The following is a 26,118-nucleotide window of genomic DNA, read 5'->3' as shown; positions in this document are numbered from 1 at the left end:
TACAAAAGTAAAATGGATTGATAGTAATTATGGTATTAAACAAATTTTTAGCAAGTAATAACAATTAATGGTATTTAAAAAATGGGGTTGCAAAATGGACAGATAGTATTTATTAAACCTTTGAGGGTCGGTCATGTACAAGTATGTCATTGCAGCCAGGGTAGGTCACGTACCTGTACGCCTAAATTCTAGCGCCTTCAAATCTAGTGGAAGGAAGCTGGCAGGCCTACGCATGAAACAATGGGTCTGTGAGGTCAGTGTGTGCAGTATAAAAAAAATTCTGAAGCACACTTTGCATAATGAGAAAATAAAAAACTTTGACTGTGTTTTTGGTTTAAAACAGCAAATTTCTAGTGTATTTTCGTTTGGTATTTAGGGTTGTATTCTCGTTTCCTTGGTCTCATTTGATAGAATGGAAGATATATTATAGAATTAGAGATGATTTTGATTGGTTTCATAATGACAAGTACCTTGAAATTGAGCTCAAAGAAGCGGAAATGATCGATTTTTGCCGATGTTCAAGAGTAAACAAATCAAGCCACGTGTCCAATACACATCAACTGGAGAGTCTAATATTCTTTCACAAGTGCGCTGATATAATTTATGCCGATTTACAAAGATGTAGTAGTATACATAACAGAAAAACTTCTATTTTCTGTGAGAATAAAAATTCAAAGTGGAAAGCAAAAGTAATGTAAGAGGGGCCTAGAGACGTGACTAATGAACAGATAAAATGTTATTTTATTGCCATGAATGTCTGTCTTGTATATTCTGGACCCTATTTTGAAATTGGCATCTTTTGAAATTTGTGTGAAATTGCCAATTTCTGACCACTTTATTGGGTAGTTGAAATCGGTAAATGGGCGGATTCTTGTACTCAATGGAGTTCTAGGGAAATAGCTATGATTTTAGTCAACTGCAACATTGGAAATGGCCGAAAATAGGGCTCAAAGTGGGCGAAATCGCCCACTTTGAGGCCACTAACTTTGTGAGAGCATAATTCCCTAAGTTTTCCATCAAATTTCATACTTTTGGTGTCATTATGATCGAAAATAGATTCTCTACCACTTCATAAGAAAAAATCATTTTTTTTTTCAAAAATTTTTCGACCCTGAGAACGAGTTTGGGAGAAGGCCTCTCAACCCTCAAAGGGGTAAACAAATTTTAAGTAAGTAATATTAATTTAAGAAAAATACATAAAATAAGGTGGCTAATTCTCACTAGTAAAATCACCCTATTTGGCAGACTGTTCCACTCATCAACTACTCTATTACCAAACCAGTACTTTCCTATTTCCTATAGCCTTTCAAAATCAGTTACCTCAGTATATGTGATTTTTTTTTTTTTTTTTTTTTTTTTTTTTTTTTTTTTTTTTTTTATCACACTGGCCGATTCCCACCAAGGCAGGGTGGCCCAAAAAAGAAAAACTTTCACCATCATTCACTCCATCACTGTCTTGCCAGAAGGGTGCTTTACACTACAGTTTTTAAACTGCAACATTCACACCCCTCCTTCAGAGTGCAGGCACTGTACTTCCCATCTCCAGGACTCAAGTCCGGCCTGCCGGTTTCCCTGAATCCCTTCATAAATGTTACTTTGCTCACACTCCAACAGCACGTCAAGAGACAAATGGTTTTTAATACTTGACGTGCTGTTGGAGTGTGAGCAAAGTAACATTTATGAAGGGATTCAGGGAAACCGGCAGGCCGGACTTGAGTCCTGGAGATGGGAAGTACAGTGCCTGCACTCTGAAGGAGGGGTGTGAATGTTGCAGTTTAAAAACTGTAGTGTAAAGCACCCTTCTGGCAAGACAGTGATGGAGTGAATGATGGTGAAAGTTTTTCTTTTTCGGGCCACCCTGCCTTGGTGGGAATCGGCCAGTGTGATAAAAAAAAAAAAAAAAAAAAAATCACATATACTGAGGTAACTGATTTTGAAAGGCTATAGGAAATAGGAAAGTACTGGTTTGGTAATAGAGTAGTTGATGAGTGGAACAGTCTGCCAAATAGGGTTATTGAAGCTAAAACCTTGGGTAGTTTCAAATTTAGGTTGGATAAATACATGGGTGAGAGGGTTTGGATTTGGATGGGACTTGCACATGAGTGAATGGAATTATCAAAGCTTATTTGTTGAGTAGCACTGAAAACTAGGTTGGGCAAATATTTTGATAGTGGGATGGACTGTGAAGGACCTGCCTAGTGTGGGCCAACAGCAGGCCTGCTGGCCCACACTATAACCCATGTGCAACATTTGTGCAACATCCTTTCCATTCTGATACCATGGTAGTGTCATCCTCCCAGAATGTCCTATAACCTATGCCCTAAGTAAAGAGAAACAATTCTGGAACATGTGTAATATGTGTTTGGCTGGCAGGCTGGGTGGCTGGGTGGCTGGCTGGCCAGGTGGCTGACTGACTTTGGCTGCCTGTCTCTGTATCTCTGTCTGTCTATGTCTATCTCTGTCTCTGTCTCCATCTCACAGATACACATAAATAGTTATTATACATAGCGTAACTTACCTAGGATAACCCAAAAAAATCCAGACGAAATGCAATATTGTATTTGTAGATATAAGGCATAATAAGTATGACTGGCCAGTAATATGCATTTTCGCTTGTTCAGGAATCAGACGTGATGACTTTGCATCCTCTGCAACGTGTGTAATACCTGTTGGTTCTGAGACACGAAGACAGACATACAGGCAGACAAATAAGCAGAGACTGACAAATAGACAGACAGACAAACAGATAGACAGATAGATATGTAGCAGTGAAAATAAACAAACCCAAGGCAGTGCACAATCATCAAGTGTCACTGCACTGTCAGCAGTGGAGTGACAATCGTCTTACACATTGCTTCAAGGAGTTTCATATATACTCCAGCATGTCTAAAACAGTGCTAGACCAAGGCAGGTAAAAATGTTCACCTGTCAGTGTGTTTGTGACTATTTGAGTACTATTTCAGTACCTAATATTTCAGTACCTAATATTAGTGTTAGAACAAACATTGGCTATGAAATCACAAGAACTACTACAAATTGTAATTATCAGAACTTAAAAATTATATATATTAAAAAACAAGAGGAAAAAAGGTATATCGGCACCACTTCTGCAAGCGACAGGAGTCATGTTGCTGTCAGGTGAGCAGCCAGTGTCAACTTCATGGTCTTATATCTCGGTAAGTACTGACAGTAAAATTGCTTTTTGGTCTTATTACACAAAAAATTGCCTCTTCAATTAAAAAAAAAAAAAAAAGATTTTTTTTCAAAATATTTGGAGCGCTGGGTGAGAGAACGTAGACCTATACGTTTGGACAGTTAATGGGTTAATATCTGGTCTTGATGTCAGCATTTCAGAAGTTATTGAAGAACTAAACAGTACCTCATAAATGATGCAAATGGCCTAGAAAACTTCATACCTCATACAGTAAACATCCTAAGGACCAGATATCACTCTTAAAGTTGTAGCCATGTTCATGGATCCTCTCTGGGCTCATGTAGTATGGTGTGCCAACAAGTGAATGTGCTGCTGTTGTCTTGGAGCTGAAGAACCTTCCCAGGCCCAGGTCTCCTAACTTCACCACGCCCTGGGCAGTGATGAACACATTCGCTGGCTTGATGTCTGCATATAATTAGAAAATATAGTATCTGCTAATGATCTATTAATCCTATTTTCAAACAAAATAACAGACTCTGTCATTTCACCAGAAATATTTGTAAAGGCACAGTAACCTTAAAGCCAAATTACATATACATATTTCTAAAACAGTTTTTTTTTTTTTTGCATTTAAAACTGCACTAATTACTGCAGACACATTACATGTAGAATATTAAAAATAAACAGGTACCTGCACTGTGATTTAAACCATTTTGTCCCTAAAATGTCAGTAAATTTCAAGAATATATATTAATTAAGCTTCAAGAACTGTAAATGTCATATCTTCCATGAGAGCATACAAAACAGACCACTATACACTGTACAATACATTATCAATTTAAAGGACTGTATTTGTTAGATTAATGTTATTCTTGGGAATTACTAAGTACTGTACATGTAGGTCACTGAAGGGTAAGATAAGATAAGATAAGATAAGATTTTGTTCGGATTTTTAACCCCGGAGGGTTAGCCACCCAGGATAACCCAAGAAAGTCAGTGCGTCATCGAGGACTGTCTAACTTATTTCCATTGGGGTCCTTAATCTTGTCCCCCAGGATGCGACCCACACCAGTCGACTAACACCCAGGTACCTATTTGCTGCTAGGTGAACAGGACAATAGGTGTAAGGAAACGTGTCGGAATTTCCACCCGCCGGGAATCGAACCCGGGCCCTCCGTGTGTGAAGCGGGAGCTTTAGCCACCAGACCACCAGACTAGTGAAGTAGATTGGGGAGGCAGAGATGTTGAAGAAAGGACAACTGAAGAAAGAAGTTGTTGCATTTGGTGAAGTTTATCAGTATGAGTTACACCATCAGAGACACTGAATTAAAGGTGGGGGGACTATCAGAAAGGCCAGAAAAAGCATAGCAGGGCGCTGAAGATGATGTCTGATGTGTAGTTGATGTATTTTCTCACATCTGGGAAAAATGATCAAAAGTTGTTGGACTATCAGTACGGTAGAACTCTGTAATCAGCAGAAATAAGCCATTGATGTAAGAGACTAATAATGAGGAAAAACTGTATAAATATGATACTATGGACATAATTTAAAGGTATATTGCAATAAACATTGATAATAAAGTAGATAAAAGTATAATTTAACTAGTATATTTTGAAGGGAGTAAGTTGGTAGAAAGCAACCACCCAGTGAGGTACTACCATCCTGCCAAGTGAGTGTGAAAAAGAAACCTGTAACTGTTTTACATAATGGTAGGATTCCTGGTGTTCTTTTTTCTATCTCATAAACATGCTGGATAACTGGTATATCTTGCTACTTCTACTTACACTTAAGTCACATTACACAGGCATGCACATGCATATATATACACACACACCTAGATTTTTCTTTTTTTTTTTCTTAATAGTTCTTGTTCTTCTTTATTTTTTCTATTCTCGATGGGGAAGTAGAAAAGAATCTTTCCTCCGTAAGCCATGTGTGTCGTATGAGGCAACTAAAATGCTGGGAGTAATGGGCTAGTAACCCCTTCTACTGTAGAAAATACTAAAAAAGTGAAGAAGAAAACTTTATAAAACTGGGATGCTTGAATGTGCATGGATGTAGTGCGGATGATAGAAAAGCGATGATTGCTAATGTTATGAATGAAAAGAAGTTAGATGTCCTAGCTCTAAGCAAAACAAAGCTGAAGGGGGTACATGAATTTCAGTGGGGAGAAAAAAATGGGATTAAGTCAGGAGTATCTGAGAGTTAGAGCTAAGGAAGGGGTAGCAATAATGTTGAAGGATCAGTTATGGAAGGAGAACAGGGAATATAAATGTATAAATTCAAGGATAATGTGGATTAAAATAAGGGCTGGATGCAAAAAGTGGGAAATAATAAGTGTGTATGCACCTGGAGAAGATAGAAGTGTAGAGGAGAGAGAGAGAGAGAGAGAGAGAGAGAGAGAGAGAGAGAGAGAGAGAGAGAGAGAGAGAGAGAGAGAGAGAGAGAGAGATAGAGAGAGAGAGAGAGAGATAGATATAGAGATAGATATAGAGATAGATATAGAGAGAGATATAGAGAGAGATATAGAGAGAGATATAGAGAGAGATATAGAGAGAAAAAGAGAGCAAATGAGAGAGTGGGTGAGAGGTTATCAATAAATTTTATTGAAAATAAGAAAAAGTTTTGGAGATTAATAAGTTGAGGAAGTCTAGCAAACAAAAGGATTTGAATGTTAAAAATAGAATAGGAGAGTTATTAATCCTTTCAGGGTCCCCAGGCCCTCTCCAAGACTTGTTCTCAGGGTCCCCAAATTTAAAAAAAAAAATTATTTTTTCTTATGAAAAGATAGAGAATCTTTTCCTGATCATAATGACACCAAAAGTATGAAATTTGATGGAAAACTTAGGGAATTATGCTTTCGCGAAGTCAGCGGTCTCGACGATGTTTACGCATTGGCGATTTCGCCCACTTTGAGCCCTATTTTCGGCCAATTCCAGTGTACTAGTCGACAAAAATCATAACTATTTCGCTAGAACTCCATTTTCTCTATCGAATGAGTACAAGAAACCACCCATTTATCGATTTCAACTATCCAATACAGTGGTCAGAATTTAGCAATTTTGCCAATTTCACACAAATTTCAAAAGATGCCAATTTCCGAATAGGGTCCAGAATAAACAAGAAAGACATTCCTGGCACTAAAATAACAAGTTCTCTGTTCGTTAGTCACATCTCCAGGCCCCTCTTATATTTCTTTGGCTTTCCACTTTGAATTTTTATTCTTACAAAAGATAGAAGATTTACTGTAGTGTAGAAATGGTACAAATAATATCAGCGCACTTGTGAAAGAATAGTAGACTCACCAGTTGACCTGTATTGGATGCTTGGCATGATTTGTTTACTTTTGAACTTTGGTAAAAATCGAACATTTCTGCTACTTTGAGCTCAATTTCAAGGTACTTTTCATTGTAAAACCAGTCAAAATCATCTCAATTTCTGTAATATGTCTTCCATTCTATAAAATGAGACCAGGAAAACTAGAATACAACAATAAATACCATACGAAAATACAGTGCAAAGTCACTGTTTTAATCCAAAAACACGGTCAAAGTTTTTTTTTCTCATTACGCACTACATGCTGCAGGATTTTTTTTATACAAGGCACACTGACCACATAGACCCATTCTTTCATAATTTTGATATACCTTTGAAGAATTTCGAGAGTATATCTACTCTCTGAGCACAGCCATGGGCCAGACTTGTCTGGTGCTCGCCTGGTCAACCAAGCTGTTGCTGCTGGAGGGCTGCTGCCCCACGTATCCATCACAGCCTGGTTGATCTGGCACCTGGTGAAGATACTTGTCTAGTTTCTTCCTGAAGGCTTCAACACTTGTTCCAGCAGTGTTTCTGATATCTTCTGGTAAGATGTTGAAAAGTCTGGGACCCCGGATGTTGATACAGTGTTCCCTTATTGTCCCCACTGCACCCCTGCTCCTCACTGGGTTTATTTTACACTTCCTCCCATATCTCTCACTCCAGTATGTTGTTATGGCAGTGTGCAGATCTGGGACCAAGCCCTTGAGTACCTTCCAGGTATATATTATCATGTACCTCTCTCTCCTCTGCTCCAATGAGTACATGTTCAAGACTTGCAGGCATTCCCAGTAGTTTAGGTGCTTTACTGGCTCAATGTGAGCCGTAAATGAGCTCTGTATTTGTTCCAGCTCCAATATTTCTCCTGTCCTGGACGGGGCCGTCAGCACTGAGCAATATTCTAAGTGAGGGAGCACTAGCGATTTGAAGAGTGTCACCATCGGCATTGTTTCCCTTGTTTTGAAAGTTCTCAATACCCACCCTGTAATCTTCCTGGCTGTCGTGATCTTTGTCTTGTTTTGGTCTTTAAAAGAAAGGTCTGCTGACATAATTATTCCTAGGTCTTTTACGTGTTCCTTACGTTCTATTTGGTGACCCTCTTGAGTTTTCTATATAGTGCTCCTTTTGAGTTCTTCATTCTTTCCATACCTAAGCAGCTGGAACTTATCACCATTGAACGTCATGTTGTTTTCCACTGCCCACTGGAAAACCCTGTTTATGTCTTCCTGTACTTTTTCAGTGTCCTCTACTGTACTGACTTTCATGCTTATTTTAGTGTCATCTGCAAATGATGATACAAAAGTGTGCTGGGTGTTTTTGTCTATGTCTGCTATGAGGATGAGGAACAGCAGAGGTGCCAGGACAGTGCCTTGGGGCACTGAGCCTTTGACCTCGCTGATGCTGGATCTTGCCCTGTTCACTACTACTTTTTGTGTTCTATGTGTTAGGAAACAGAAAATCCATCTTCCTACCTTCCCCTTAATGCCCATGGCCTTCATTTTGTGCACTATCACTCCATGATTGCATTTGTCAAACGCCTTTGTAAAATCTGTGTAAATCACATCTGTGTTTTGGTTGTCTTCCAGTGCCTCCGTAATTCTGCCATAATGGTTCAGCAGCTGTAACAGACATGATCGTCCTGCTCTAAAACCATGATGGTTGTGCTGGCCCATGAAATTTGTAACCTGCCATCTCATCACTCTTTCGAAGATTTTTATGATGTGAGAGGTTAGGGCTACTGGTCTGTAATTTTTAGCTAGTGCTCTACTACCTCCCTTGTGCAAAGGAGCTATGTCTGCACTCTGTAAGGCCCCCAGTATTTCACCTAGATCTAAGCTCTTTCTCCAAAGAATACTGAGGGCTCATGCTAGTGGTACTTTGCACTTCTTTATAAATAGAGCATTCCATGAATCTGGTCCAGGTGCTGAGTGAGTGGGCATGTTTTCCATTTCTTTTTCAAAATCTATGGGATTTGTACTAATGTCAGTTGGTCCGTGCGGCCTTCTTCTAGAGTGAAAAATATTTCTGCATTTTCTACCTTGCTGTCATTTAGTGGGTTGCTGAACACCGACTCATACTGTTCTTTTAGGATTTCACTCATTTCCTGTTCATCGTCAGTATATGAGTCTCCTCTCAGTAGTGGTCCAATTCTACATGTAGTTCTTAGCTTGGATTTTGCATAGGAATAGAAATATTTTGGGTTTCTTGCAATATCCTGTATGGCCTTTTGTTCCCTTTGTACTTCTTCTGTGAGGTATGACATCCTAAGTTTTTGCTCTAATTCAGTGATCTCTCTGCTAAGTCTATCTTTCCTCTGTTGTAGCATATTTGTGTTTTTAAGCCGTTCAGCAACCCATTTTCTTCTTCTGTAATATCTCCTATACTCTCTCTATATATCTGATCTTCCTCTGGGTTTCTTCAATGGTACATGTTTCATACATACTTTGTATGCTTCTGTATTCAGCTTCTCTAGGCACTGGTGGGGATTTAGGGTGCTCATGTCTGATTCCCAGGGTATGTCTGATAGCTCTTGGTTTATTTTTTCCCAGTTAATTCTATGGTTGTTAAAATTAAACTTACTGAACATCCCGTCTCTAACTTTATCGATGCAGTTTCCTACCCCTGAGTTAATACTAGTTTGAACCTTTATGATGTTATGATCAGAGTAAATAGTTTTGGAAACTGTGATGTCTCTGATCAGTTCCTCATTGTTTGTGAATATCAAATCCAGGGTATTTTTATTTCTAGTGGGATCAATTACCTGTTGGTTTAAAGAGTACTTTTCACAAAACCTCATTATTTCCCTGGTATGTACCTGTTGAGCCAGGGTGCTTCCCGGGGATATTTCTGGTATAACATTACGTTGTGCCATCTTCCATTTTACATGAGGGAGATTAAAATCTCCAAGGAGTAAAATATTTGGTGTAGGACTTTCTAGCCTATCCAGATAGCTATCTATCTTACTTAACTGATCTGTGAATTCTTCAGCAGTTGCCGATGGTGGTTTGTATACTAGGATAATTACCAAATTCCTATTTTCAACTTTAATGCCTAGAATTTCTACTCTATCATTCGTAGAATTCAGCACTTCTGTACAACAGAAAATATGTAGGCCTACCAGCTTTCTCTCACTAGATTTGAGGGCGCTAGAATTTAGGCGTGCTAGTATGTCAAAAACCCTGGGGCGTAAGCCGTAATAGTACGGCCGAAACTCTGAAAGGGTTAAATGGAAAGTTAGAGGTATCAGAGAAATGGAGGGAATATGTTGAGGAATTGTTAAATGCTGATGAAGATAGGGAAACTGTGATTTCGTGTATAGGGCAAGGAGGACTAACATCTTGTAGGAGTAAGGAGGAGCAAGTTGTGAGTGTGGGGGAAGTTCATGAAGCAGTGGGTAGAATGAAAGGGGGTAAAGCAGCTGGGATTGATGGGATAAAGATAGAAATTTTAAAAGCAGATGGGGATATAGTTTTGGAGTGGTTGGTACTTTTATTTAATAAATGTATGGAAGAGGGTAAAGTGCCTAGGGATTGGCAGACAGCATGCATAGTTCCTTTGTACATAGGCAAAGAAGAAAAACGAATGCAAAAATTATAGGGGAATATGTCTACTGCGTATACTTGGTAAAGTGTATGGTAGAATTATTACTGTAGATGAATGGTTCAGAGAACCGACATGTTGATAAATTAGACACATGTGCAACTCTTGGGTATCTTTATTGAGGAAACGTTTCGCCACACAGTGGCTTCATCAGTCCATACGTAGGAGAAACTTGAAGAACAGGAGGAGAATGAGGTAATCAGTCCCTCAACCTTGAGTCGATGTGTTCAGTCCATCAATCTTGAATAGAATCACTGAAAGAATTAAGAGTAAGATGGAGAGTAGGATAGCATATGAACAAGGAGGCTTTCAGAAGGGTAAAGGTTGTATTGACAAAGTGTTTACAGTGAAGCATATAGGTGAACAGTATTTAGATAAGGGTAAAGTGGTTTATTGGCATTTATGGATTTGGAAAAGGTGTATGACACAGTGGATAGGGAGGGGAGCTATGTGGCAGATGTTGCAAATGTATGGAATAGGAGGTAGGTTATTGAAAGCAGCAAGAAGTTTTTACAAGGATAATGAGGCTCAGGTTAAAGTATGTAGGAGAGAGGGAGATTATTTCCCAGTAAAAGTAGGCCTTAGACAAGGATGTGTGATGTCACCATGGTTGTTCAATATATTTATAGATGGGGTTGTAAGAGAAGTGAATGCTCGGGTATTGGCAAGAAGTTTAGGGTTAAAAGATAAAGAATCTAACACAAAGTGGGAGTTGTCACAGTTTCTGTTTGCTGATGACACTGTGCTTTTGGGAGATTCTGAAGACAAGCTGCAGAGGTTAGTGGATGAGTTTGGTAGGGTATGTAAAAGAAGAAAATTGAAAGTGAATATAGGAAAGAGTAAGGTGATGAGTATAACAAAAAAATTAGGTAATGAAAGATTGGATATCAGGTTGGAGGGAGAGAGTATGGAGGAGGTGAATGTATTCAGACATTTGGGAGTGAACATGACAGCAGATGGGTCAATGAAAAATGAGGCGAGTCACAGAATTGGCAAGGAAAAAAGGCGAGTGGTGCACTGAGGAGTCTGTGGAGACAGAATTTTGTCCATGTAAGCAAAGAGGAAAATGTGTGAGAGTATAGTTATATTAACGCTCTTATATGGATGGGAAGCATGGGTGGTGAATATTGCAACAAGGAGAAGGCTGGAGGCAGTGGAGATGTCATGTCTGAGGGCAATGTGTGGTGTGAATGTAATGCAGAGAATTCGTAGTTTGGAAATTAGGAGGAGGCACGGGATTCCCAAAACTATTATCCAGAGGGCTGAGGAGGGGTAGTTGAGGTGGTCTGGACATGCAGAGAGAATGAAACAAAATAGAATGACTTTGAGAGTGTATAAATCTATAGTGGAGGAAGCTGGTAAAGGAGGTTTTGTGTGCGAGGGGCTTGTACTTCCAGCATGCATGCATGAGCGTGTTAGATAGGAGCGAATGGAGACAAATGGTTTTTAGGACTTGATATGCTGTTGGAGTGTGAGCAGGGTAATATGTATGAAGGGATTCAGGGAAACCAGCAGGCCGGTCTTGAGTCTTGGAGATGGGAAGTACAGTGCCTGCACTCTGAAGGAGTGGTGTTAAAGACAGTGATGGAGTCAATGATGGTGAAATTTTTTCTTTTTCAAGCCACCCTACCTTGATGGGAAATGGCAGATGTTTTAATAAAAAAAAAATATTTTGTCCATAATTTTAAATGTTTGTTATATCTAGGGTTGACTGTAATATGAAGACACTCTTATGTGAATAATTTAAAGTTTCTATTTTCATATTTATTTACATATTGTTCAAATCTTCTTAATTTTAATATTGATAATTAATGAGTATATTATGATGAAATTCTAAGGCTAGGTTTCAACTTAGGGGTCTTGTACCAAGCAGAAGGATAATAAGTCCCGAGTAAGGCTGTGAATAATCAAAGCTATCCGTGAAATGACCTTCAGAGTAAAGTGTTGTATAATCAAATCACACAGATTATGAAACAAGTAAATTCCATCATTCAATTGTACAACCTGGCAATTCTTGTAGGGTGGTATCAGGCATGACTATACAAGGGCTTCTAGAGTCGAGTGTGACTATTGCACAAGTACATGAACACTGAATAACATAACTGACAGCAATGGTGGGAAGACAGCTAGATCAATTCTTTTTAATGCAAAGAGCATGTTAGTCACTCATATGGATCAATGATAAGATTAGAAATCTCACAAGAAATGAGTCAGTACAGGAAAACAGTAAGAATGGCAACTGTTTGCAGGAAAGTGAAAGGTCCTGAACAGCAAACACAATGAAGAGTTTACATATTAAGTACCTCTGGCCAGGGGCCCAACAAAAGACATTTTACTTCTACCAAAGATGCAGTGCACATTATATTGAATGTGAACTACTGTATATGATAATGCAAGCAAGGAACTAAGCTTCTAAGTTGCTTGCAATAAGCCTTGAGAGACTACAATAAATAATGAAACAGACATTTAAGCAATGTGGGTAACAGCAGCAAGAGCATACAATTCTTATATGAAAATACTAGCTGATTACAAGTAAGTTTTTTTTTTCTAAACTCATTGGCCATCTCCTTCCAAGAGAGGGTAAATTTATATCACATAAAATATCTATGCTTATATTTCAGCTTTTTTAATGAAGGTTAATACACAGAGTTTACAGCGATATTCAGAAAGATATTGCATTGTCAGAAAATGAAGTGAAATGCCCTAGCATCTGGTTACATGAGGGAGTATTATAATCAGTAAAAGAGGGGTCTAGTCTGCCACCAGGTCTTTGATTGTTGTACAAGTGGGAGGCAGTTGTTTAATGGAGGAATGGTTTAAGAATTTTTGGGGGGACATTAACCAAAATTACTTCAGGTGAATCGTCTTTAAATAGGGATTTACTGTACCTACTAAGGGAGTTATTTTTATCATGACACTCATGTTTAAGACACTTTCAATGCAAGAACTGTGAGTCATATATACTGTATGCAAATTTGTTATTATGCAATGTCCTGGTTCTGTTAGTATTTCCGAATATGAAATTTACAGTCATCGTATGTGATTGGCACACTTCATAAAGTGCACTAAATACTTTTATTATGTTTATGGCCTAGTTGAGCTTAATAGACAGGCCTGGAAGAAATCTACCTCATTACTAAAGGGACATACAAGCAGACTTTCAAGCCTGGTCATATATGCCACTGTTAATAATTTCTCAATGCTCACAGAGTATCAATGCTCTTCATATTTTAATATTAATCTTAGGAAGGTAGGGAATTTGTCAGGACTTCAATTCTCAATATATGAGTATTTGTGATACCTTGTTGTTGCCTTAAACTGGATCTCAATCCCCTCTCCCTCCCTCTCTCTCTCTCTTGAGAGTCACAAGGTTTAGTACAGGGGGTTCAATAACTAAACTTAAATTTCTGTTGCTTCATACAATGCCCACATGATTCACACTTGGGTTTTTGAAGTTAATGAATCCCATGTTAACTTTACGTTCTTCTCTCGCCTTACGGTGATCTACTTTTTCTTGAGTCTACTTCTGTCTCTACATCTGGATTCTGTTGGGATTATTCTGGGGAGGCTATCACATCCCACATGGCAAAAGAAAAGTTTCTCTGCTGCCATAGGTCCAATAACCTCTTTCCCCTCCTTTCAGATATCCTTGCATCAAGCAATTAACAAATATGACTTGACTGTCTTACAGATACTGGAAAGTTACCATGTTTCATGAGGTTCCTTAGTGGAAAGTACAGCTAACAATAGTTTGCCATGGGTAATGAGCTTGGCTAGAAGATTAACCCCTGGTTATTGAGTGGAAAGCTTTAGTTCAGCATTTGAAAGATGTATTATGTCTGAGTGGGAGACTCGAGTATTTTATGAGCTAATAAGATCCATTGCTCCATAGCAGCATACAAAACACTATTCCTCTGGCAAAGATTAGGGGTAAAAAAAATAAAATGACATTCACTATCTCTTACTGTGGTTGCACTCTAAAGTGGAGTGTAGTTCAAAGAGTACAACATAAACTGTTTAGGTGTAATTAAGTAGAAATAACAGAGCAAAATAAGATGATGAAGAGTGTGCAATAAATCTAGAGGGATAAAAGGAAGTACAGTTAGCAAATGAGGAAGAGTTGGAATGAGTTTCTGAAGAAGGTTTTGCAATGGGGCATGAACATTTGGCTCATGCCCCATCTTATCAGCATGTCTGATCAAAGTCAGGGAAGGAGCTTTTGGGATTTGGCATGCTGTTGAAGAGTGACCTTGATAATGCAGCATCTATAGTGTGAATCAGAAAAAGTTACTTGAATTTAAGCTCTGTATGCAGAAACAACCATACCTGTACTCTGAAATGACTCACAAAATCATAATAACACGACTGCAAATAAATCATGGAACAGGCGGGGCCTGACATAGTTCAAGCTCCATCCATTAAATGATTTGTACAATGAAAGTCAAGTGATGAAGTTGTAGTCTTCAAGACTCAGCACAAGAACAGACTTCCCTGATGACTGCCTAATCAACCAGGCTAATTGTGCTAGCAGCCTGCATGCCCACAGCCATCACAATCCAGCTGATCCTTCACCTGATCATGCCTGTGCCCTTTGGGGTAAAATCCACTAAAGGATGATTACATACAAATAGGTAGTAAATGATTACCTACAAATAAATTATGGGTTATTACCTACAAATAGATAACAGGTGGTTACCTACAAATAAGTACAGTGGTACCCCGAGTTTCGGCCATAATTCATTCCAGAAGGCTGTTCGAGTGCCGTTACTGAACGAATTTGTTCCCATAAGGAATAATGTAAACTAGATTAGTCCTTTTCAGACCCCCAAAAATACACTTACAAAAGCACTACAATAATACACTTAAATAATTGTTCGAGTTCGGAGCTGTACAAAACTCGGGGTACCACTGTAATTACTTACAAATAAGTATTAGGTAATAACCCATAAATAGGTAAGAGGTGATTACCTACAAAAAGGTAAGAGGTGATTACATACAAATGAGAGGTGATTATCTATTAAACTACCTTTCACCCACCCCAGATTTATACACCCTCTTTAATCAATCTAAAGAATAAAAATTCACAATACCATGGCTGGAACAATACATAAATAACCTGCAATTTGGAGAGGAAACTTCATAACATTTTGGTCTGACTTGGACAACTGATAAGTCACACTGTAACTCGTCAATGGTCCAAGCAGGAACGAAACAATGCCACAAATTTTCCTTCTAAGTGTGAGTTATTTGTGTATTTTATCAACTTTTACCTTCATCATTTCTACATGAACAAAAGAAATCAACAATTTTCTCTTCCACTCTTTGAATTAAATCTTTATTAAAACCACCACCACCACCACCACCACACCATTTTCAATTTTTTTCATTTATTACTCTCTGTACAATATTCTTGTCACACATTGATCTTATTGCTCCCTGAGGCTGCTTCCTCACTGCAACATGTGCAAATCACCTTCACATCCATAAAAAAGTATGTATGTACAATACATTCCACTCTTTTGCATTCACTGACAAAATTCCTTTCTTTCCAGTGATCCATCAACATTACAGCAACTTTCTTTCCCTTACAAATTCTGTAGCTCACCTTGTCTTTCATACATCCATCTGCTGGCACATCCACTCACAAGTCTCTAAATGTATTTATTCACTTCTTACATGTTCCTTCCAGTCTTCCATTTTCTACACTTCTGCTTAAGTTCATCATGATCACTTCAAGAGGCACGTGTCTTGATGCTAGTAAAGGGTTCTTTTTTTAAGGAGCTTGAGCTATTCTCCCCTTTCTTGGAATGAACCTGATTATGTCCCAAACCCTGTGGGTCCAGCTCTTCTCCACAAAATAATAATAATATATCACCTTGCTCTTGTTAATGATAAAATGTCAACTTTCTTCTCTTACACATTCTTCCAACCTCTATCAATTTCTCTTCTGATTCACCCACAAGCACTCTGGCACTGTGTCCTCCATAAACAGAAACTTTGATAACTCCCACTTACATTGCATTCATGATCTACAACCAAACCTCTCCAATTAACACATTAATAAAAAACTTCTAAGGGTCACATAATCCCAATCTAAGATTTACATTATCCTGTCTAAGGTCCACATTATCCCTGTCTAGGGGTCCACATTTTCTGAAAATACTCCCTTTCTTTCTTACATAAAATACATTAACTAGAAATATTGCTGGAGCAATAGTAGAGGTTTTCCTGAAAAAACTAACCACTACCTCCTACAAGTGCTACTTAAGAACATAAGAACATAAGAACGAAGGAACACTGCAGAAGGCCTACTGGCCCATGCGAGGCAGGTCCAAGTCCCTACCGGCTTAAGCCAATGCACCCAACCTAGTCAGGTCAGGTCACATTGACTCAAGGGAGGAACACGGCAACCGACCCGTTAGCACAAGCTATCAGGTCTAACTCACACCCACCCACATCTACTCATGTATTTATCCAACCTATTTTTAAAGCTACACAACGTTCTGGCCTCTATAACGGTACTTGGGAGTTTGTTCCACTCATCCACAACTCTATTACCAAACCAGTACTTTCCTATATCCCTCCTGAATCTGAATTTTTCCAACTTAAAACCATTGCTGCGAGTCCTGTCTAGGCTAGATATTATCAGCACACTATTTACATCCCCTTTATTTATTCCTGTCTTCCACTTATAAACCTCAATCATATCCCCCCTAATTCTACGTCTTTCTAGAGAGTGCAGTTTCAGGGCCCTTAGTCTATCCTCATAGGGAAGGTTTCTGATACATGGGATCATCTTTGTCATCCTCCTTTGTACATTTTCCAGAGAATTTATATCCATTCTGTAATACGGTGACCAAAACTGTGCAGCATAATCTAAATGAGGCCTAACCAAGGATGTATAGAGTTGAAGAACAACCTGAGGACTCCTATTATTTATGCTTCTTGATATGAAGCCAAGGATTCTATTAGCTTTATTGCGAACACTTATGCACTGTTGTCTTGGTTTCAGATTACTGCTAACCAGAACTCCTAAATCTTTTTCGCAATCCGTAATATTAAGATCTACATTATTTAGTTTATATGTGGCATGGTTATTGTCCTGTCCAACATTTAGAACTTTGCATTTGTCTATATTAAACTGCATCTGCCACTTCTCCGACCACTGCATCAGTCTATTCAAATCTTCCTGGAGTGCTCGAATGTCCTCGTCAGAATGAATTCGACGGCCTATTTTGGTGTCATCGGCAAACTTGCCGATGTCGCTCTTTATGCCCTCATCTATGTCGTTTATGTAGATTGTGAACAGCAGGGGGCCCAACACTGACCCCTGTGGAACACCGCTCGTGACGCTTCCCCACTCTGATTTCTCCCCATTTATGCAAACTCTCTGCTGCCTATTTGTCAACCATGCCTCTATCCAGGAAAAAATTTCTCCTCCTATTCCATGTGCTTTAATTTTCCTCAATAGTCTCTGATGTGGGACCCTGTCAAAAGCCTTACTGAAGTCCATATACACAATATCATATTCGTTACCATGATCTACCTCCTCAAATACCTTAGTGAAAAAAGTTAATAAATTCGTAAGGCAGGAACGTCCCTTTGTAAAACCATGCTGAGATTCGTTGATTAATTTATGCTTTTCAAGGTGGCTACGAACTGCCTCGGCAATTATTGATTCCATAAATTTTCCCACTATGGAGGTTAGGCTTATTGGTCTATAGTTCGAAGCTAAGGACCTGTCACCTGTTTTGAAAATAGGTATCACATTTGCCATTTTCCACTTATCTGGCACCATGCCAGTTTGTAGTGATATGTTGAAAAGATTAGCCAAAGGTGTGCTAAGCTCCTCTTTACATTCCTTTAGAACCCTTGCATACAGTTCATCAGGGCCTGGGGATTTGTTAGGTTTTAATTTATCTATTTGCCTAAGGACCATGTCACTTGTGACCCTAATAGTGCACAGTTTATTATCGTCCTGTTCTACATAATTTATCATTACTGGAATATCACTGGTATCCTCCTGTGTAAAAACTGAGAGGAAGTATGTGTTAAAAATTCTACACATTTCCTTATCACTGTCAGTGAGCTGACCCGAGGAACTTTTGAGTGGGCCTATCTTGTCCCTGATCTTACTTCTGTATACCTGAAAGAATCCTTTTGGGTTAGTCTTCGATTCTCTTGCAACTTTAACCTCATAATCTCTTTTTGCTTTTCTAATTCCCTTTTTTATTTCTCTCTTTAACTGAATATATCGATTTCTTAATTGCCCCTCTCCTCTTTTGATTTGCCTATATATGCCTCTCTTTTGACCAATCAGATATTTTAATCTATTGTTCATCCATTTAGGATCATTTTTGTTTGATCTGATTTCCCTATTTGGAACATAATTTGACTGAGCAGCTAGAACTATGCCCTGGAAAGCATCATATCGGCAACCATCACCACCTACCTGACCCCTAGTCAGGTCATTCCAGTTCAGCCCACCTAAGTAATTTTTCAGTCCTATGAAATCAGCCAAGCGAAAGTCAGGGACGGAGACTTGATTGCCATTATTAGGGGAATTCCATGATATGTTAAAACTGAGTGATTTGTGATCACTCTCCCCAAGCTCATCATTAACCTCAAGATTATTAATTAGTGTTTCCCTACTGGCAAGAACCAAGTCAAGGAGGTTATTTCCCCTAGTTGGCTCTGTCACAAACTGTTTTAAAAAACAATCCTGGATCGTATCAAGAAAGTCACCCGACTCTAAATTTCCTGTCAAATTGCTCCAGTCAATCTGTCTATAGTTGAAATCTCCCATTAGCACAACATTTTCGTATGTAGATGCCTTACGAATTTCGTCCCATAGAAGTTTACTGCACTCCCTATCAAGATTTGGGGCCCTGTAAATCACACCCAAAATTAGTTTTTCTCGGCCCTCGAGAAGCTGTAACCAAACAGATTCAGTGGCTGACGCTTCTAATTTAATATCTTGTCTAACACAACAATTTAAATTGTCTCTGACATACATCGCTACTCCACCACCTTTCCTGTTGACCCTGTCAGTGTGGAATAATTTATAGCCTTGTATGTGACATTCAGATGGCATCTCTCTATCTTTCAGATTGAGCCAGGTCTCTGTTATAGCAATAATATCTATGTTTCCTGCACTTGCAATTAATCTTAGCTCATCTATCTTATTTCTAACACTCCTGCTATTAGTATAGTAAACCTTAAGGGAGCTAGTCCCTTGCTGCCCTCTGCTGTCCCCCTTTGTTTTCTGACCTGTTCTATTGTCTTTATTTATAACTTCATGCTGAATGCCTTTTATACATTTACTGTTTCCAACCCTAGTGTTGCAACCTGCTTGTTTCCCACACACACCCATACCTCTATCTTCCATCAGTTTAAAATCATAGGCATTTCACCAATGGCCTTCTCAATCGAGTCTGCAAGTGCTACCACCCCTGCCCCAGAGAGATGAACCCCATCCCTTGCATACATATCATGTTTGCCATAAAAGTTGTTCCAGTTGTCAATGAATGGGATTGCAAGTTCCTTGCAGTATCTGTCTAGCCAGCAATTTACACCAATTGCCCTAGACAACCATTCATTTCCTACTCCCCTTCTAGGCAAGATGCTACATATGATTGGGATCCCTCCCTTAGACTTAATGAAATCTATAGCTGACCTGTACTTATCTAGCAGCTCTTCTCTCCTACCCTTCCCAATATCATTTCCACCAGCACTGAGACAGATAATGGGCTTGTTCCCATTACCTGACATGATATTATCCAGTCTGTTGACAATGTCCCCAACACCAGCTCCAGGGAAGCACACTCTATCTCTCATCTTCTTATTCCTATTACAAAAAGCACGGTCAACATATCTTACCTGAGAGTCACCAACCACAAGAATGCGCTTACCTTCATTAGCAGGGGCAGTAGTACCCTTACCTTCACTGGCCACTGAAGTACATTCATCCTGGAGAACAGAGAAGCGATTTCCTACCTTCAGATCTTCACTCTTAACTTTCCTTACTCTGATGCGCCTCCCATTACTGTGAACAACTCGCCACTTGTAGCAGGTGCTGGGCTGCACCTCACTGCTGGTACCCGTTGCTACCTCCCCACCTACAGCCTCCTCACAGTGAGAGACAGACTGCACCTCACTGCTAGAAGCCTCATTCCCCACATCTCCAACCACCTCACACTCTCTCCCAGGCCCATTGAGGTGGACCTTCAGCCTCCTAATCTCCTCCTGGAGAAGCAAGACCTCCTCCTTCAACTCTCCAAACTCAGTTTTTAAAACACTGCAGAAGCAAGCCATGCTTTGTAACCGTCCACGCTAATCCCCAAAGCAGCTCAGGGTCTGTGACCTCACGTGACGACTGACCACTGAACACTCTGCTTGCGGAAATGCCTAATCATACGGGAGAGATCGCCCGCATCAGCCAACTCTAGGACAATGTTGAGTTCATTGTCCTCGATGAATGATGCCAAGTATTGGATGATGTTCGGATGGTTGAGTTTCTGTAAGAAGCTACATTATTAATAATGTACAGGTTGCTACAAGGTTTGGAAACTTGAATACATGAAGACATTTCTAAGGTGATGAGGGTATCAAATGATTTAGATAAAGAAAAATTGGATATCATAATGGGGAGGAGGAGTATGGAAGAAGTGAATGTTTTCAGATACTTGGGAGTTGACGTGTCGGCGGATGGATTTATGAAGGATGAGGTTAATCATAGAATTGATGAGGGAAAAAAGGTGAGTGGTGTGTTGAGGTATATGTGGAGACAAAAAATGTTATCTATGGAGGCAAAGATAGAAATGTATGAAAGTATAGTAGTACCAGCACTCTTATATGGGTGTGAAGCTTGGGTTGTGAATGCAGCAGCGAGGAGGTGGTTGGAGGCAGTGGAGATGTCCTGTCTAAGGGCAATGTGTGGTGTAAATATTATGCAGAAAATTCGGAGTGTGGAAATTAGGAGATGGTGTGGAGTTAATAAAAGTATTAGTCAGGGCTGAAGAGGGGTTGTTGAGGTGGTTTGGTCATTTAGAGAGAATGGATCAAAGTAGAATGACATGGAGAGCCTTTAAATCTGTAGGGGAAGGAAGGCAGGGTAGGGGTCATCCTCAAAAAGGTTGGAAGGAAGGGGTAAGGAAGGTTTTGTGGGCGAGGGGCTTGGACTTCCAGCAGGTGTGCATGAGTGTGTTCGATAGGAGTGAATGGAGACGAATGGTATTTGGGACCTGACAATCTGTTGGAGTGTGAGCAGGGTAATATTTAGTGAAGGGATTCAGGGAAACCGGTTATTTTTATATAGCCGGACTTGAGTCCTGGAAATGGGAAGTACAATGCCTGCACTTTAAAATAGGGGTTTCGGGATATTGGCAGTTTGGAGGGATATGTTCCGTATCTTTATACGTATATGCTTCTAAACTGTTGTATTCTGAGCACCTCTGCAAAAACAGTGATAATGTGTGAGTGAGGTGAAAGTGTTGAATGATGATGAAAGTGTTTTCTTTTTGGGTCACCCTGCCAATTCAGTGGGAGGCGGCCGACTTGTTGAAAAAAAAAAAAATTATTAATCCATTTCAGACACCCAAAAATATTAACAAAAAATACATTTTTTAAAGATTAACTATAATTTTACATACACAAAACAATGAGAACTAAATAAAATGACTAATGAAATGGATAAATGAACATTTAGCATCACTTTTACATAAGAACATAAGAAAGAAGGAATACTGCAACAGGCCTACTGACCCATGCGGAGCAGGTCCATGTCCCCCCTCCCCTTCCGGATTAGACCAATGACCCACCCCCTGGATTATCCCAATGACCCACCCAGTCTGGTCATCCCCACTCAAGGATGGAGCACTGTACCAGACCCAGCAGCACAAGCTAGTCAGGTCCAACTCACACCCACCCACACCCACTCTTGCTGGCACTAATATCAACTCTACTGCTTATTTATTTATCACAGTACATCTAATATGACATAATAAACAATATTAATAACATAGAAACATACTAGTCATACTACTAGTCACACTGAAACAATGTACGTAATTTATAAATGAGAAATATTGTATAAAAACATAATAGATGTAAAGAAATAAAGTGGTTATTGTGGAGAATGTAAAGAAATAAAGTTGTTATTGTGGAGAATGTAAAGAAATAAAGTGGTTATTGAGATGCTAGCAGAGATTTAGGGCAGTGGAAGATTCGCAGGGCGGCATATGTTGTCAGTGGGACTATGTATGTACCTCCAACAACATTGGAAGAGTTTTGTGTCATCCTTTTTCTATTGCTTAATAGCTTAACTTACTTGCTACCCTGTTAATGCTACACTTTATTGTTGGCTGGCGCTATAGCATGGATCGACTCCTGCTGCTTTAGTATCGTACATATCAGAGAATCACTGAAGAAGGCGCATTCTCCCCTCTCTCTCAGCCCTTTACAAAAGGACTGGCACTAGGAATTTTCTTTGGGCCCATGGTGGCTTATTTCACAGTTGCACTTGATCAGTAACCACAAAATACAATGGATTATAGCGAAATGTTTGGATGAATGCGCGGAGGCTTGCTCACTCACCCAGAGACACAGCCAGACTGACTCATGAACGCGGCGGACGCGTCCAATATGGCCGATAACCGGGATAGAATTTCAGCCAAAAAAGCGGGCGAAAACCGAATTGGCCAATATCAGGAACGGCCGATAACCAAGGGTCCACTGTATTTATGAAGGGATTCAGGGAAATCGGCAGGCCAAACTTGAGTCATGGAAATGGGAAGTACAGTGCCTGCACTCTGAAGTAGGGGTATAAATATTGCAGTTTTATGACTGAAGTGCAAGCATGCCCCTGGCAAGACAGTGATAGAGTGAATAATGGTGAAAGTTTTTCTTTTTTGGGCCCCCTACTTTGGTGGGTAATGACGGATGTGTTAATAAAAAAATAAATAATAAATCTAAATCAATTCAAGTTACAGTTACATTTTCTGAACTGGATTAGACAACCATCATTCAGCAAGGGTTGTTACAAAGTTTCTTTCTGTACAATAAATCATGAATTATTTAGTGATTAATTATTCAGCATCCAAAATTATCCAGCAGTCTTGTTCAATCCAGCAAAATGCTGAATAATCTGGGTATTGCTAGACCACGGTCCACAAGCACTCAACAAAGTAAATTTTTTTTTTAACACATCAGCTGTTTCTCACCAAGGTAGGGTGGCCTGAAAAAGAAAAACTTTCACCATCATTCACTCCATCACTGTTTGCCAGAGATATGCTTACACTACAATTATAAAACTTCAATATTAACACCCCTCCTTCAGAGGGGTGTTAATATTGCAGAGTGATTCAGAAAGAAAGAAAAAAACTTTCATCATTCAACATTTTCACCATCACTCATACATAATCATTCTCTGAAGTGGTGCTCACATACAACAGCTTAGATCTCCCTCCAAACTGCCAATATCCCAAACTCCTCCTTTAAGCAGGCACATTGTGCTTCCCATTTCCAGGACTCAAATCCAGCTAACAGGTTTCCCTGAATCCCCTTCACAAAATATTACCCTGCTCACACTCCAACAGCTAGTCAGAAATAAACACTGTCAACCTGGACGATTCGATCTCTTGACAATAAGAATTTTGGTGGTCGCTCCCACAGCCTGGCTAGTACAAAGTAAATATTTTAGCAAATATCCTAAAACAATGAAAATAATACATTAGAAAATATCCTAAAACAATGAAAATAAAAAAAGTTTTCATTTATCAGCACATAATTCTGTGTCAGAAATAAGGCACTAAAAATTATAAATTTTTGGGTCGCCCTATCTTGATTGGAGACAATGAATGTGATAAAAAAAATCCATCATATGATTTGTTATTTTATTGTGTAAAATAAGATCAGTTTTCTGCTGATCATTTCTTCATCATTCGTACAATTGCCAGTTTCATTAAAAGTAAACTTAACAATAGTTAAAGAAATATGTCCAGTTTCTAATGGGTTGTGTTCATAGTGACCAGAGTTTGTCAATTTATTTTCAGAATTGTTTATCAAATGGAGTCATATTTTATAATTTTTTGGTGTTTGTGTGATTTGGTCATAGAGTATCTTTTAAGTAAGTTTATTCAGGTATACACAAATACAGCTACAGTTATATACTGCGCAGAATAGACAAGGTGGACAAAGACAGGATGTTCCAGGGAGGGGACACAGAAACAAGAGGTCACAACTGGAAGTTGAAGACACAAATGAGTCAGAGAGATATTAGGAAGTATTTCTTCAGTCATAGAGTTGTCAGGCAGTGGAATAGCCTAGAAAATGACGTAGTGGAGGCAGGAACCATACACAGTTTTAAGACGAGGTTTGATAAAGCTCATGGAGCAGGGAGAGAGAGGGCCCAATAGCAACTGGTGAAGAGGCGGGGCCAGGAGCTAAGACTCGACCCCTGCAACCACAAATAGGTGAGTACAAATAGGTGAGTACAGATTATCATACATAGCAGCATATGTGTAAAGTACCTAGGATAACCCAAACAAGTCAGAGTGACTTATTTCCATTGGGGTCCTTTTACCTTATTATTAAAATACAGTGGACCCTCGATTAACGATATTTTTTCACTCCAGAAGTATGTTCAGGTGCCAGTACTTACCGAATTTGTTCCCATAAGAAATATTGTGAAGTAGATTAGTCCATTTCAGACCCCCAAACATACACGTGCAAACGCACTTACATAAATACACTTACATAATTGGTCGCATTCGGAGGTGATCGTTATGCGGGGGTCCACTGTATAAAGGTGATAATATCTTATTATTATTCTACAATGGAGATAACATCTTATTATTATACTATTAAGACTATCTACTACACGAGGGTCATTACTAGGAATAAAGTAAAATTACATGTGTGTTAGCTAAAAAAATAAAAAAATTATTCCCCTCCCTTTCTGTAACTACATTCATCAGACACATTCTGGCTCTCTTCTTGAACTGGTTCATGCTATGACTGGCTTTGACATGTGCAGGCAGTCTGTTCCATTCCTTAACTGCTGTACAATAAAAGGTGTCTGAAGCCTGGCCACTGACTGTGGGTACTACAAAGTTGTGCTCTCTCCACCCAGTACTATGATTGCTTTGGTTCCCAGCCTTGACAAAATTGGCAGCAAGATATTCTGGACACTGTCTGTGAGCAATTTTATAAATATGATTTAGCTTCAGTTGTTTTACTCTGTCTTCAACATTCAGCATATTCAACTGGTGTAATTCATCCTGGCCAACATGCTCTCTTGGACCCAGGTCCAGGATGAATCTTACCATTTTGTTCTGGGTGATTCGTAGTCTATCTTTCAGTTTTTTTGTCAAGGCAGAGTGCCATGAAGAGCAAGTGTAATCCATATAACACTGTAGAAGGGCTAGACATAGGGTCCTGCAAGCCTCAGTAGGTAGACACTGTGCTTGTCTACAGAGGAATTTCAGTCTGGCATTTGCTTTCTTTATTACACTGTTCCCTATCAATTCTCCTGACATGTATGGGTCAAAGGGGATTCCCAGATATTTTACTGAGGAAACTGAAGTGATGGGCTTCCCATTACACTGGACATTAAAACTATTTACCCCTCTCAGTTTATGTTTTGTGCCAAAGAGAATGGCTTCATTTTTCCTGAGGTGTAATGATAGTTTGTTGCCTACTAACCATTCGCTGCAGGACTCCAGTTCCAGTGTTAATACATTAGTTATATCTTGTGGGTCTTTACCTGACACTATCAGGGCACTGTCATCTGCATACAGTAGGAGTTTGTATTTGACACTGATAGGCATGTTAACATAACATAGGAATAATAAGGGACCCATAATACTACCCACTGGGGCCCGCTGAGTCACTGGACTTTTTTCCAAGATATCGTCCATAGTGGCCTGCCCCTCGCCTTAACCCAAAGTGTTTCACAAATTTTGTGTAAAACACCGCAAAGCTTTTTGTGGGGGGTGATTTTCATCCATGAAGGTTTGCACTTAAACCACTTTTACAGATTTTTAATCTT

The 26,118-nt window shown here is 39.3% G+C and overlaps 1 protein-coding gene across 1 annotated transcript in view; it reads right to left on the bottom strand.

The window, feature by feature from the left end:
- Positions 1–20,587, bottom strand: part of LOC128687732 (serine/threonine-protein kinase Nek7) — a gene marked incomplete at its 5' end in the record, with an annotated part of 73,402 nt that extends 52,815 nt beyond the window's left edge. Inside the window, 2 exon segments of the mRNA XM_070085720.1 lie at positions 3,417–3,619; positions 20,461–20,587. Coding sequence (XP_069941821.1) covers positions 3,417–3,619; positions 20,461–20,587 — 330 coding nt within the window.
- Between the last annotated feature and the right edge of the window lie 5,531 nt (positions 20,588–26,118).

The sequence above is a fragment of the Cherax quadricarinatus genome, chromosome 1 (assembly GCF_038502225.1).
Source record: "Cherax quadricarinatus isolate ZL_2023a chromosome 1, ASM3850222v1, whole genome shotgun sequence".
Classification (NCBI taxonomy): Eukaryota; Metazoa; Arthropoda; class Malacostraca; order Decapoda; family Parastacidae; genus Cherax; species Cherax quadricarinatus.
The sequence above is the reverse complement of the archived record's forward strand: the minus strand, read 5'-3'. Positions and strand labels throughout refer to the sequence as shown.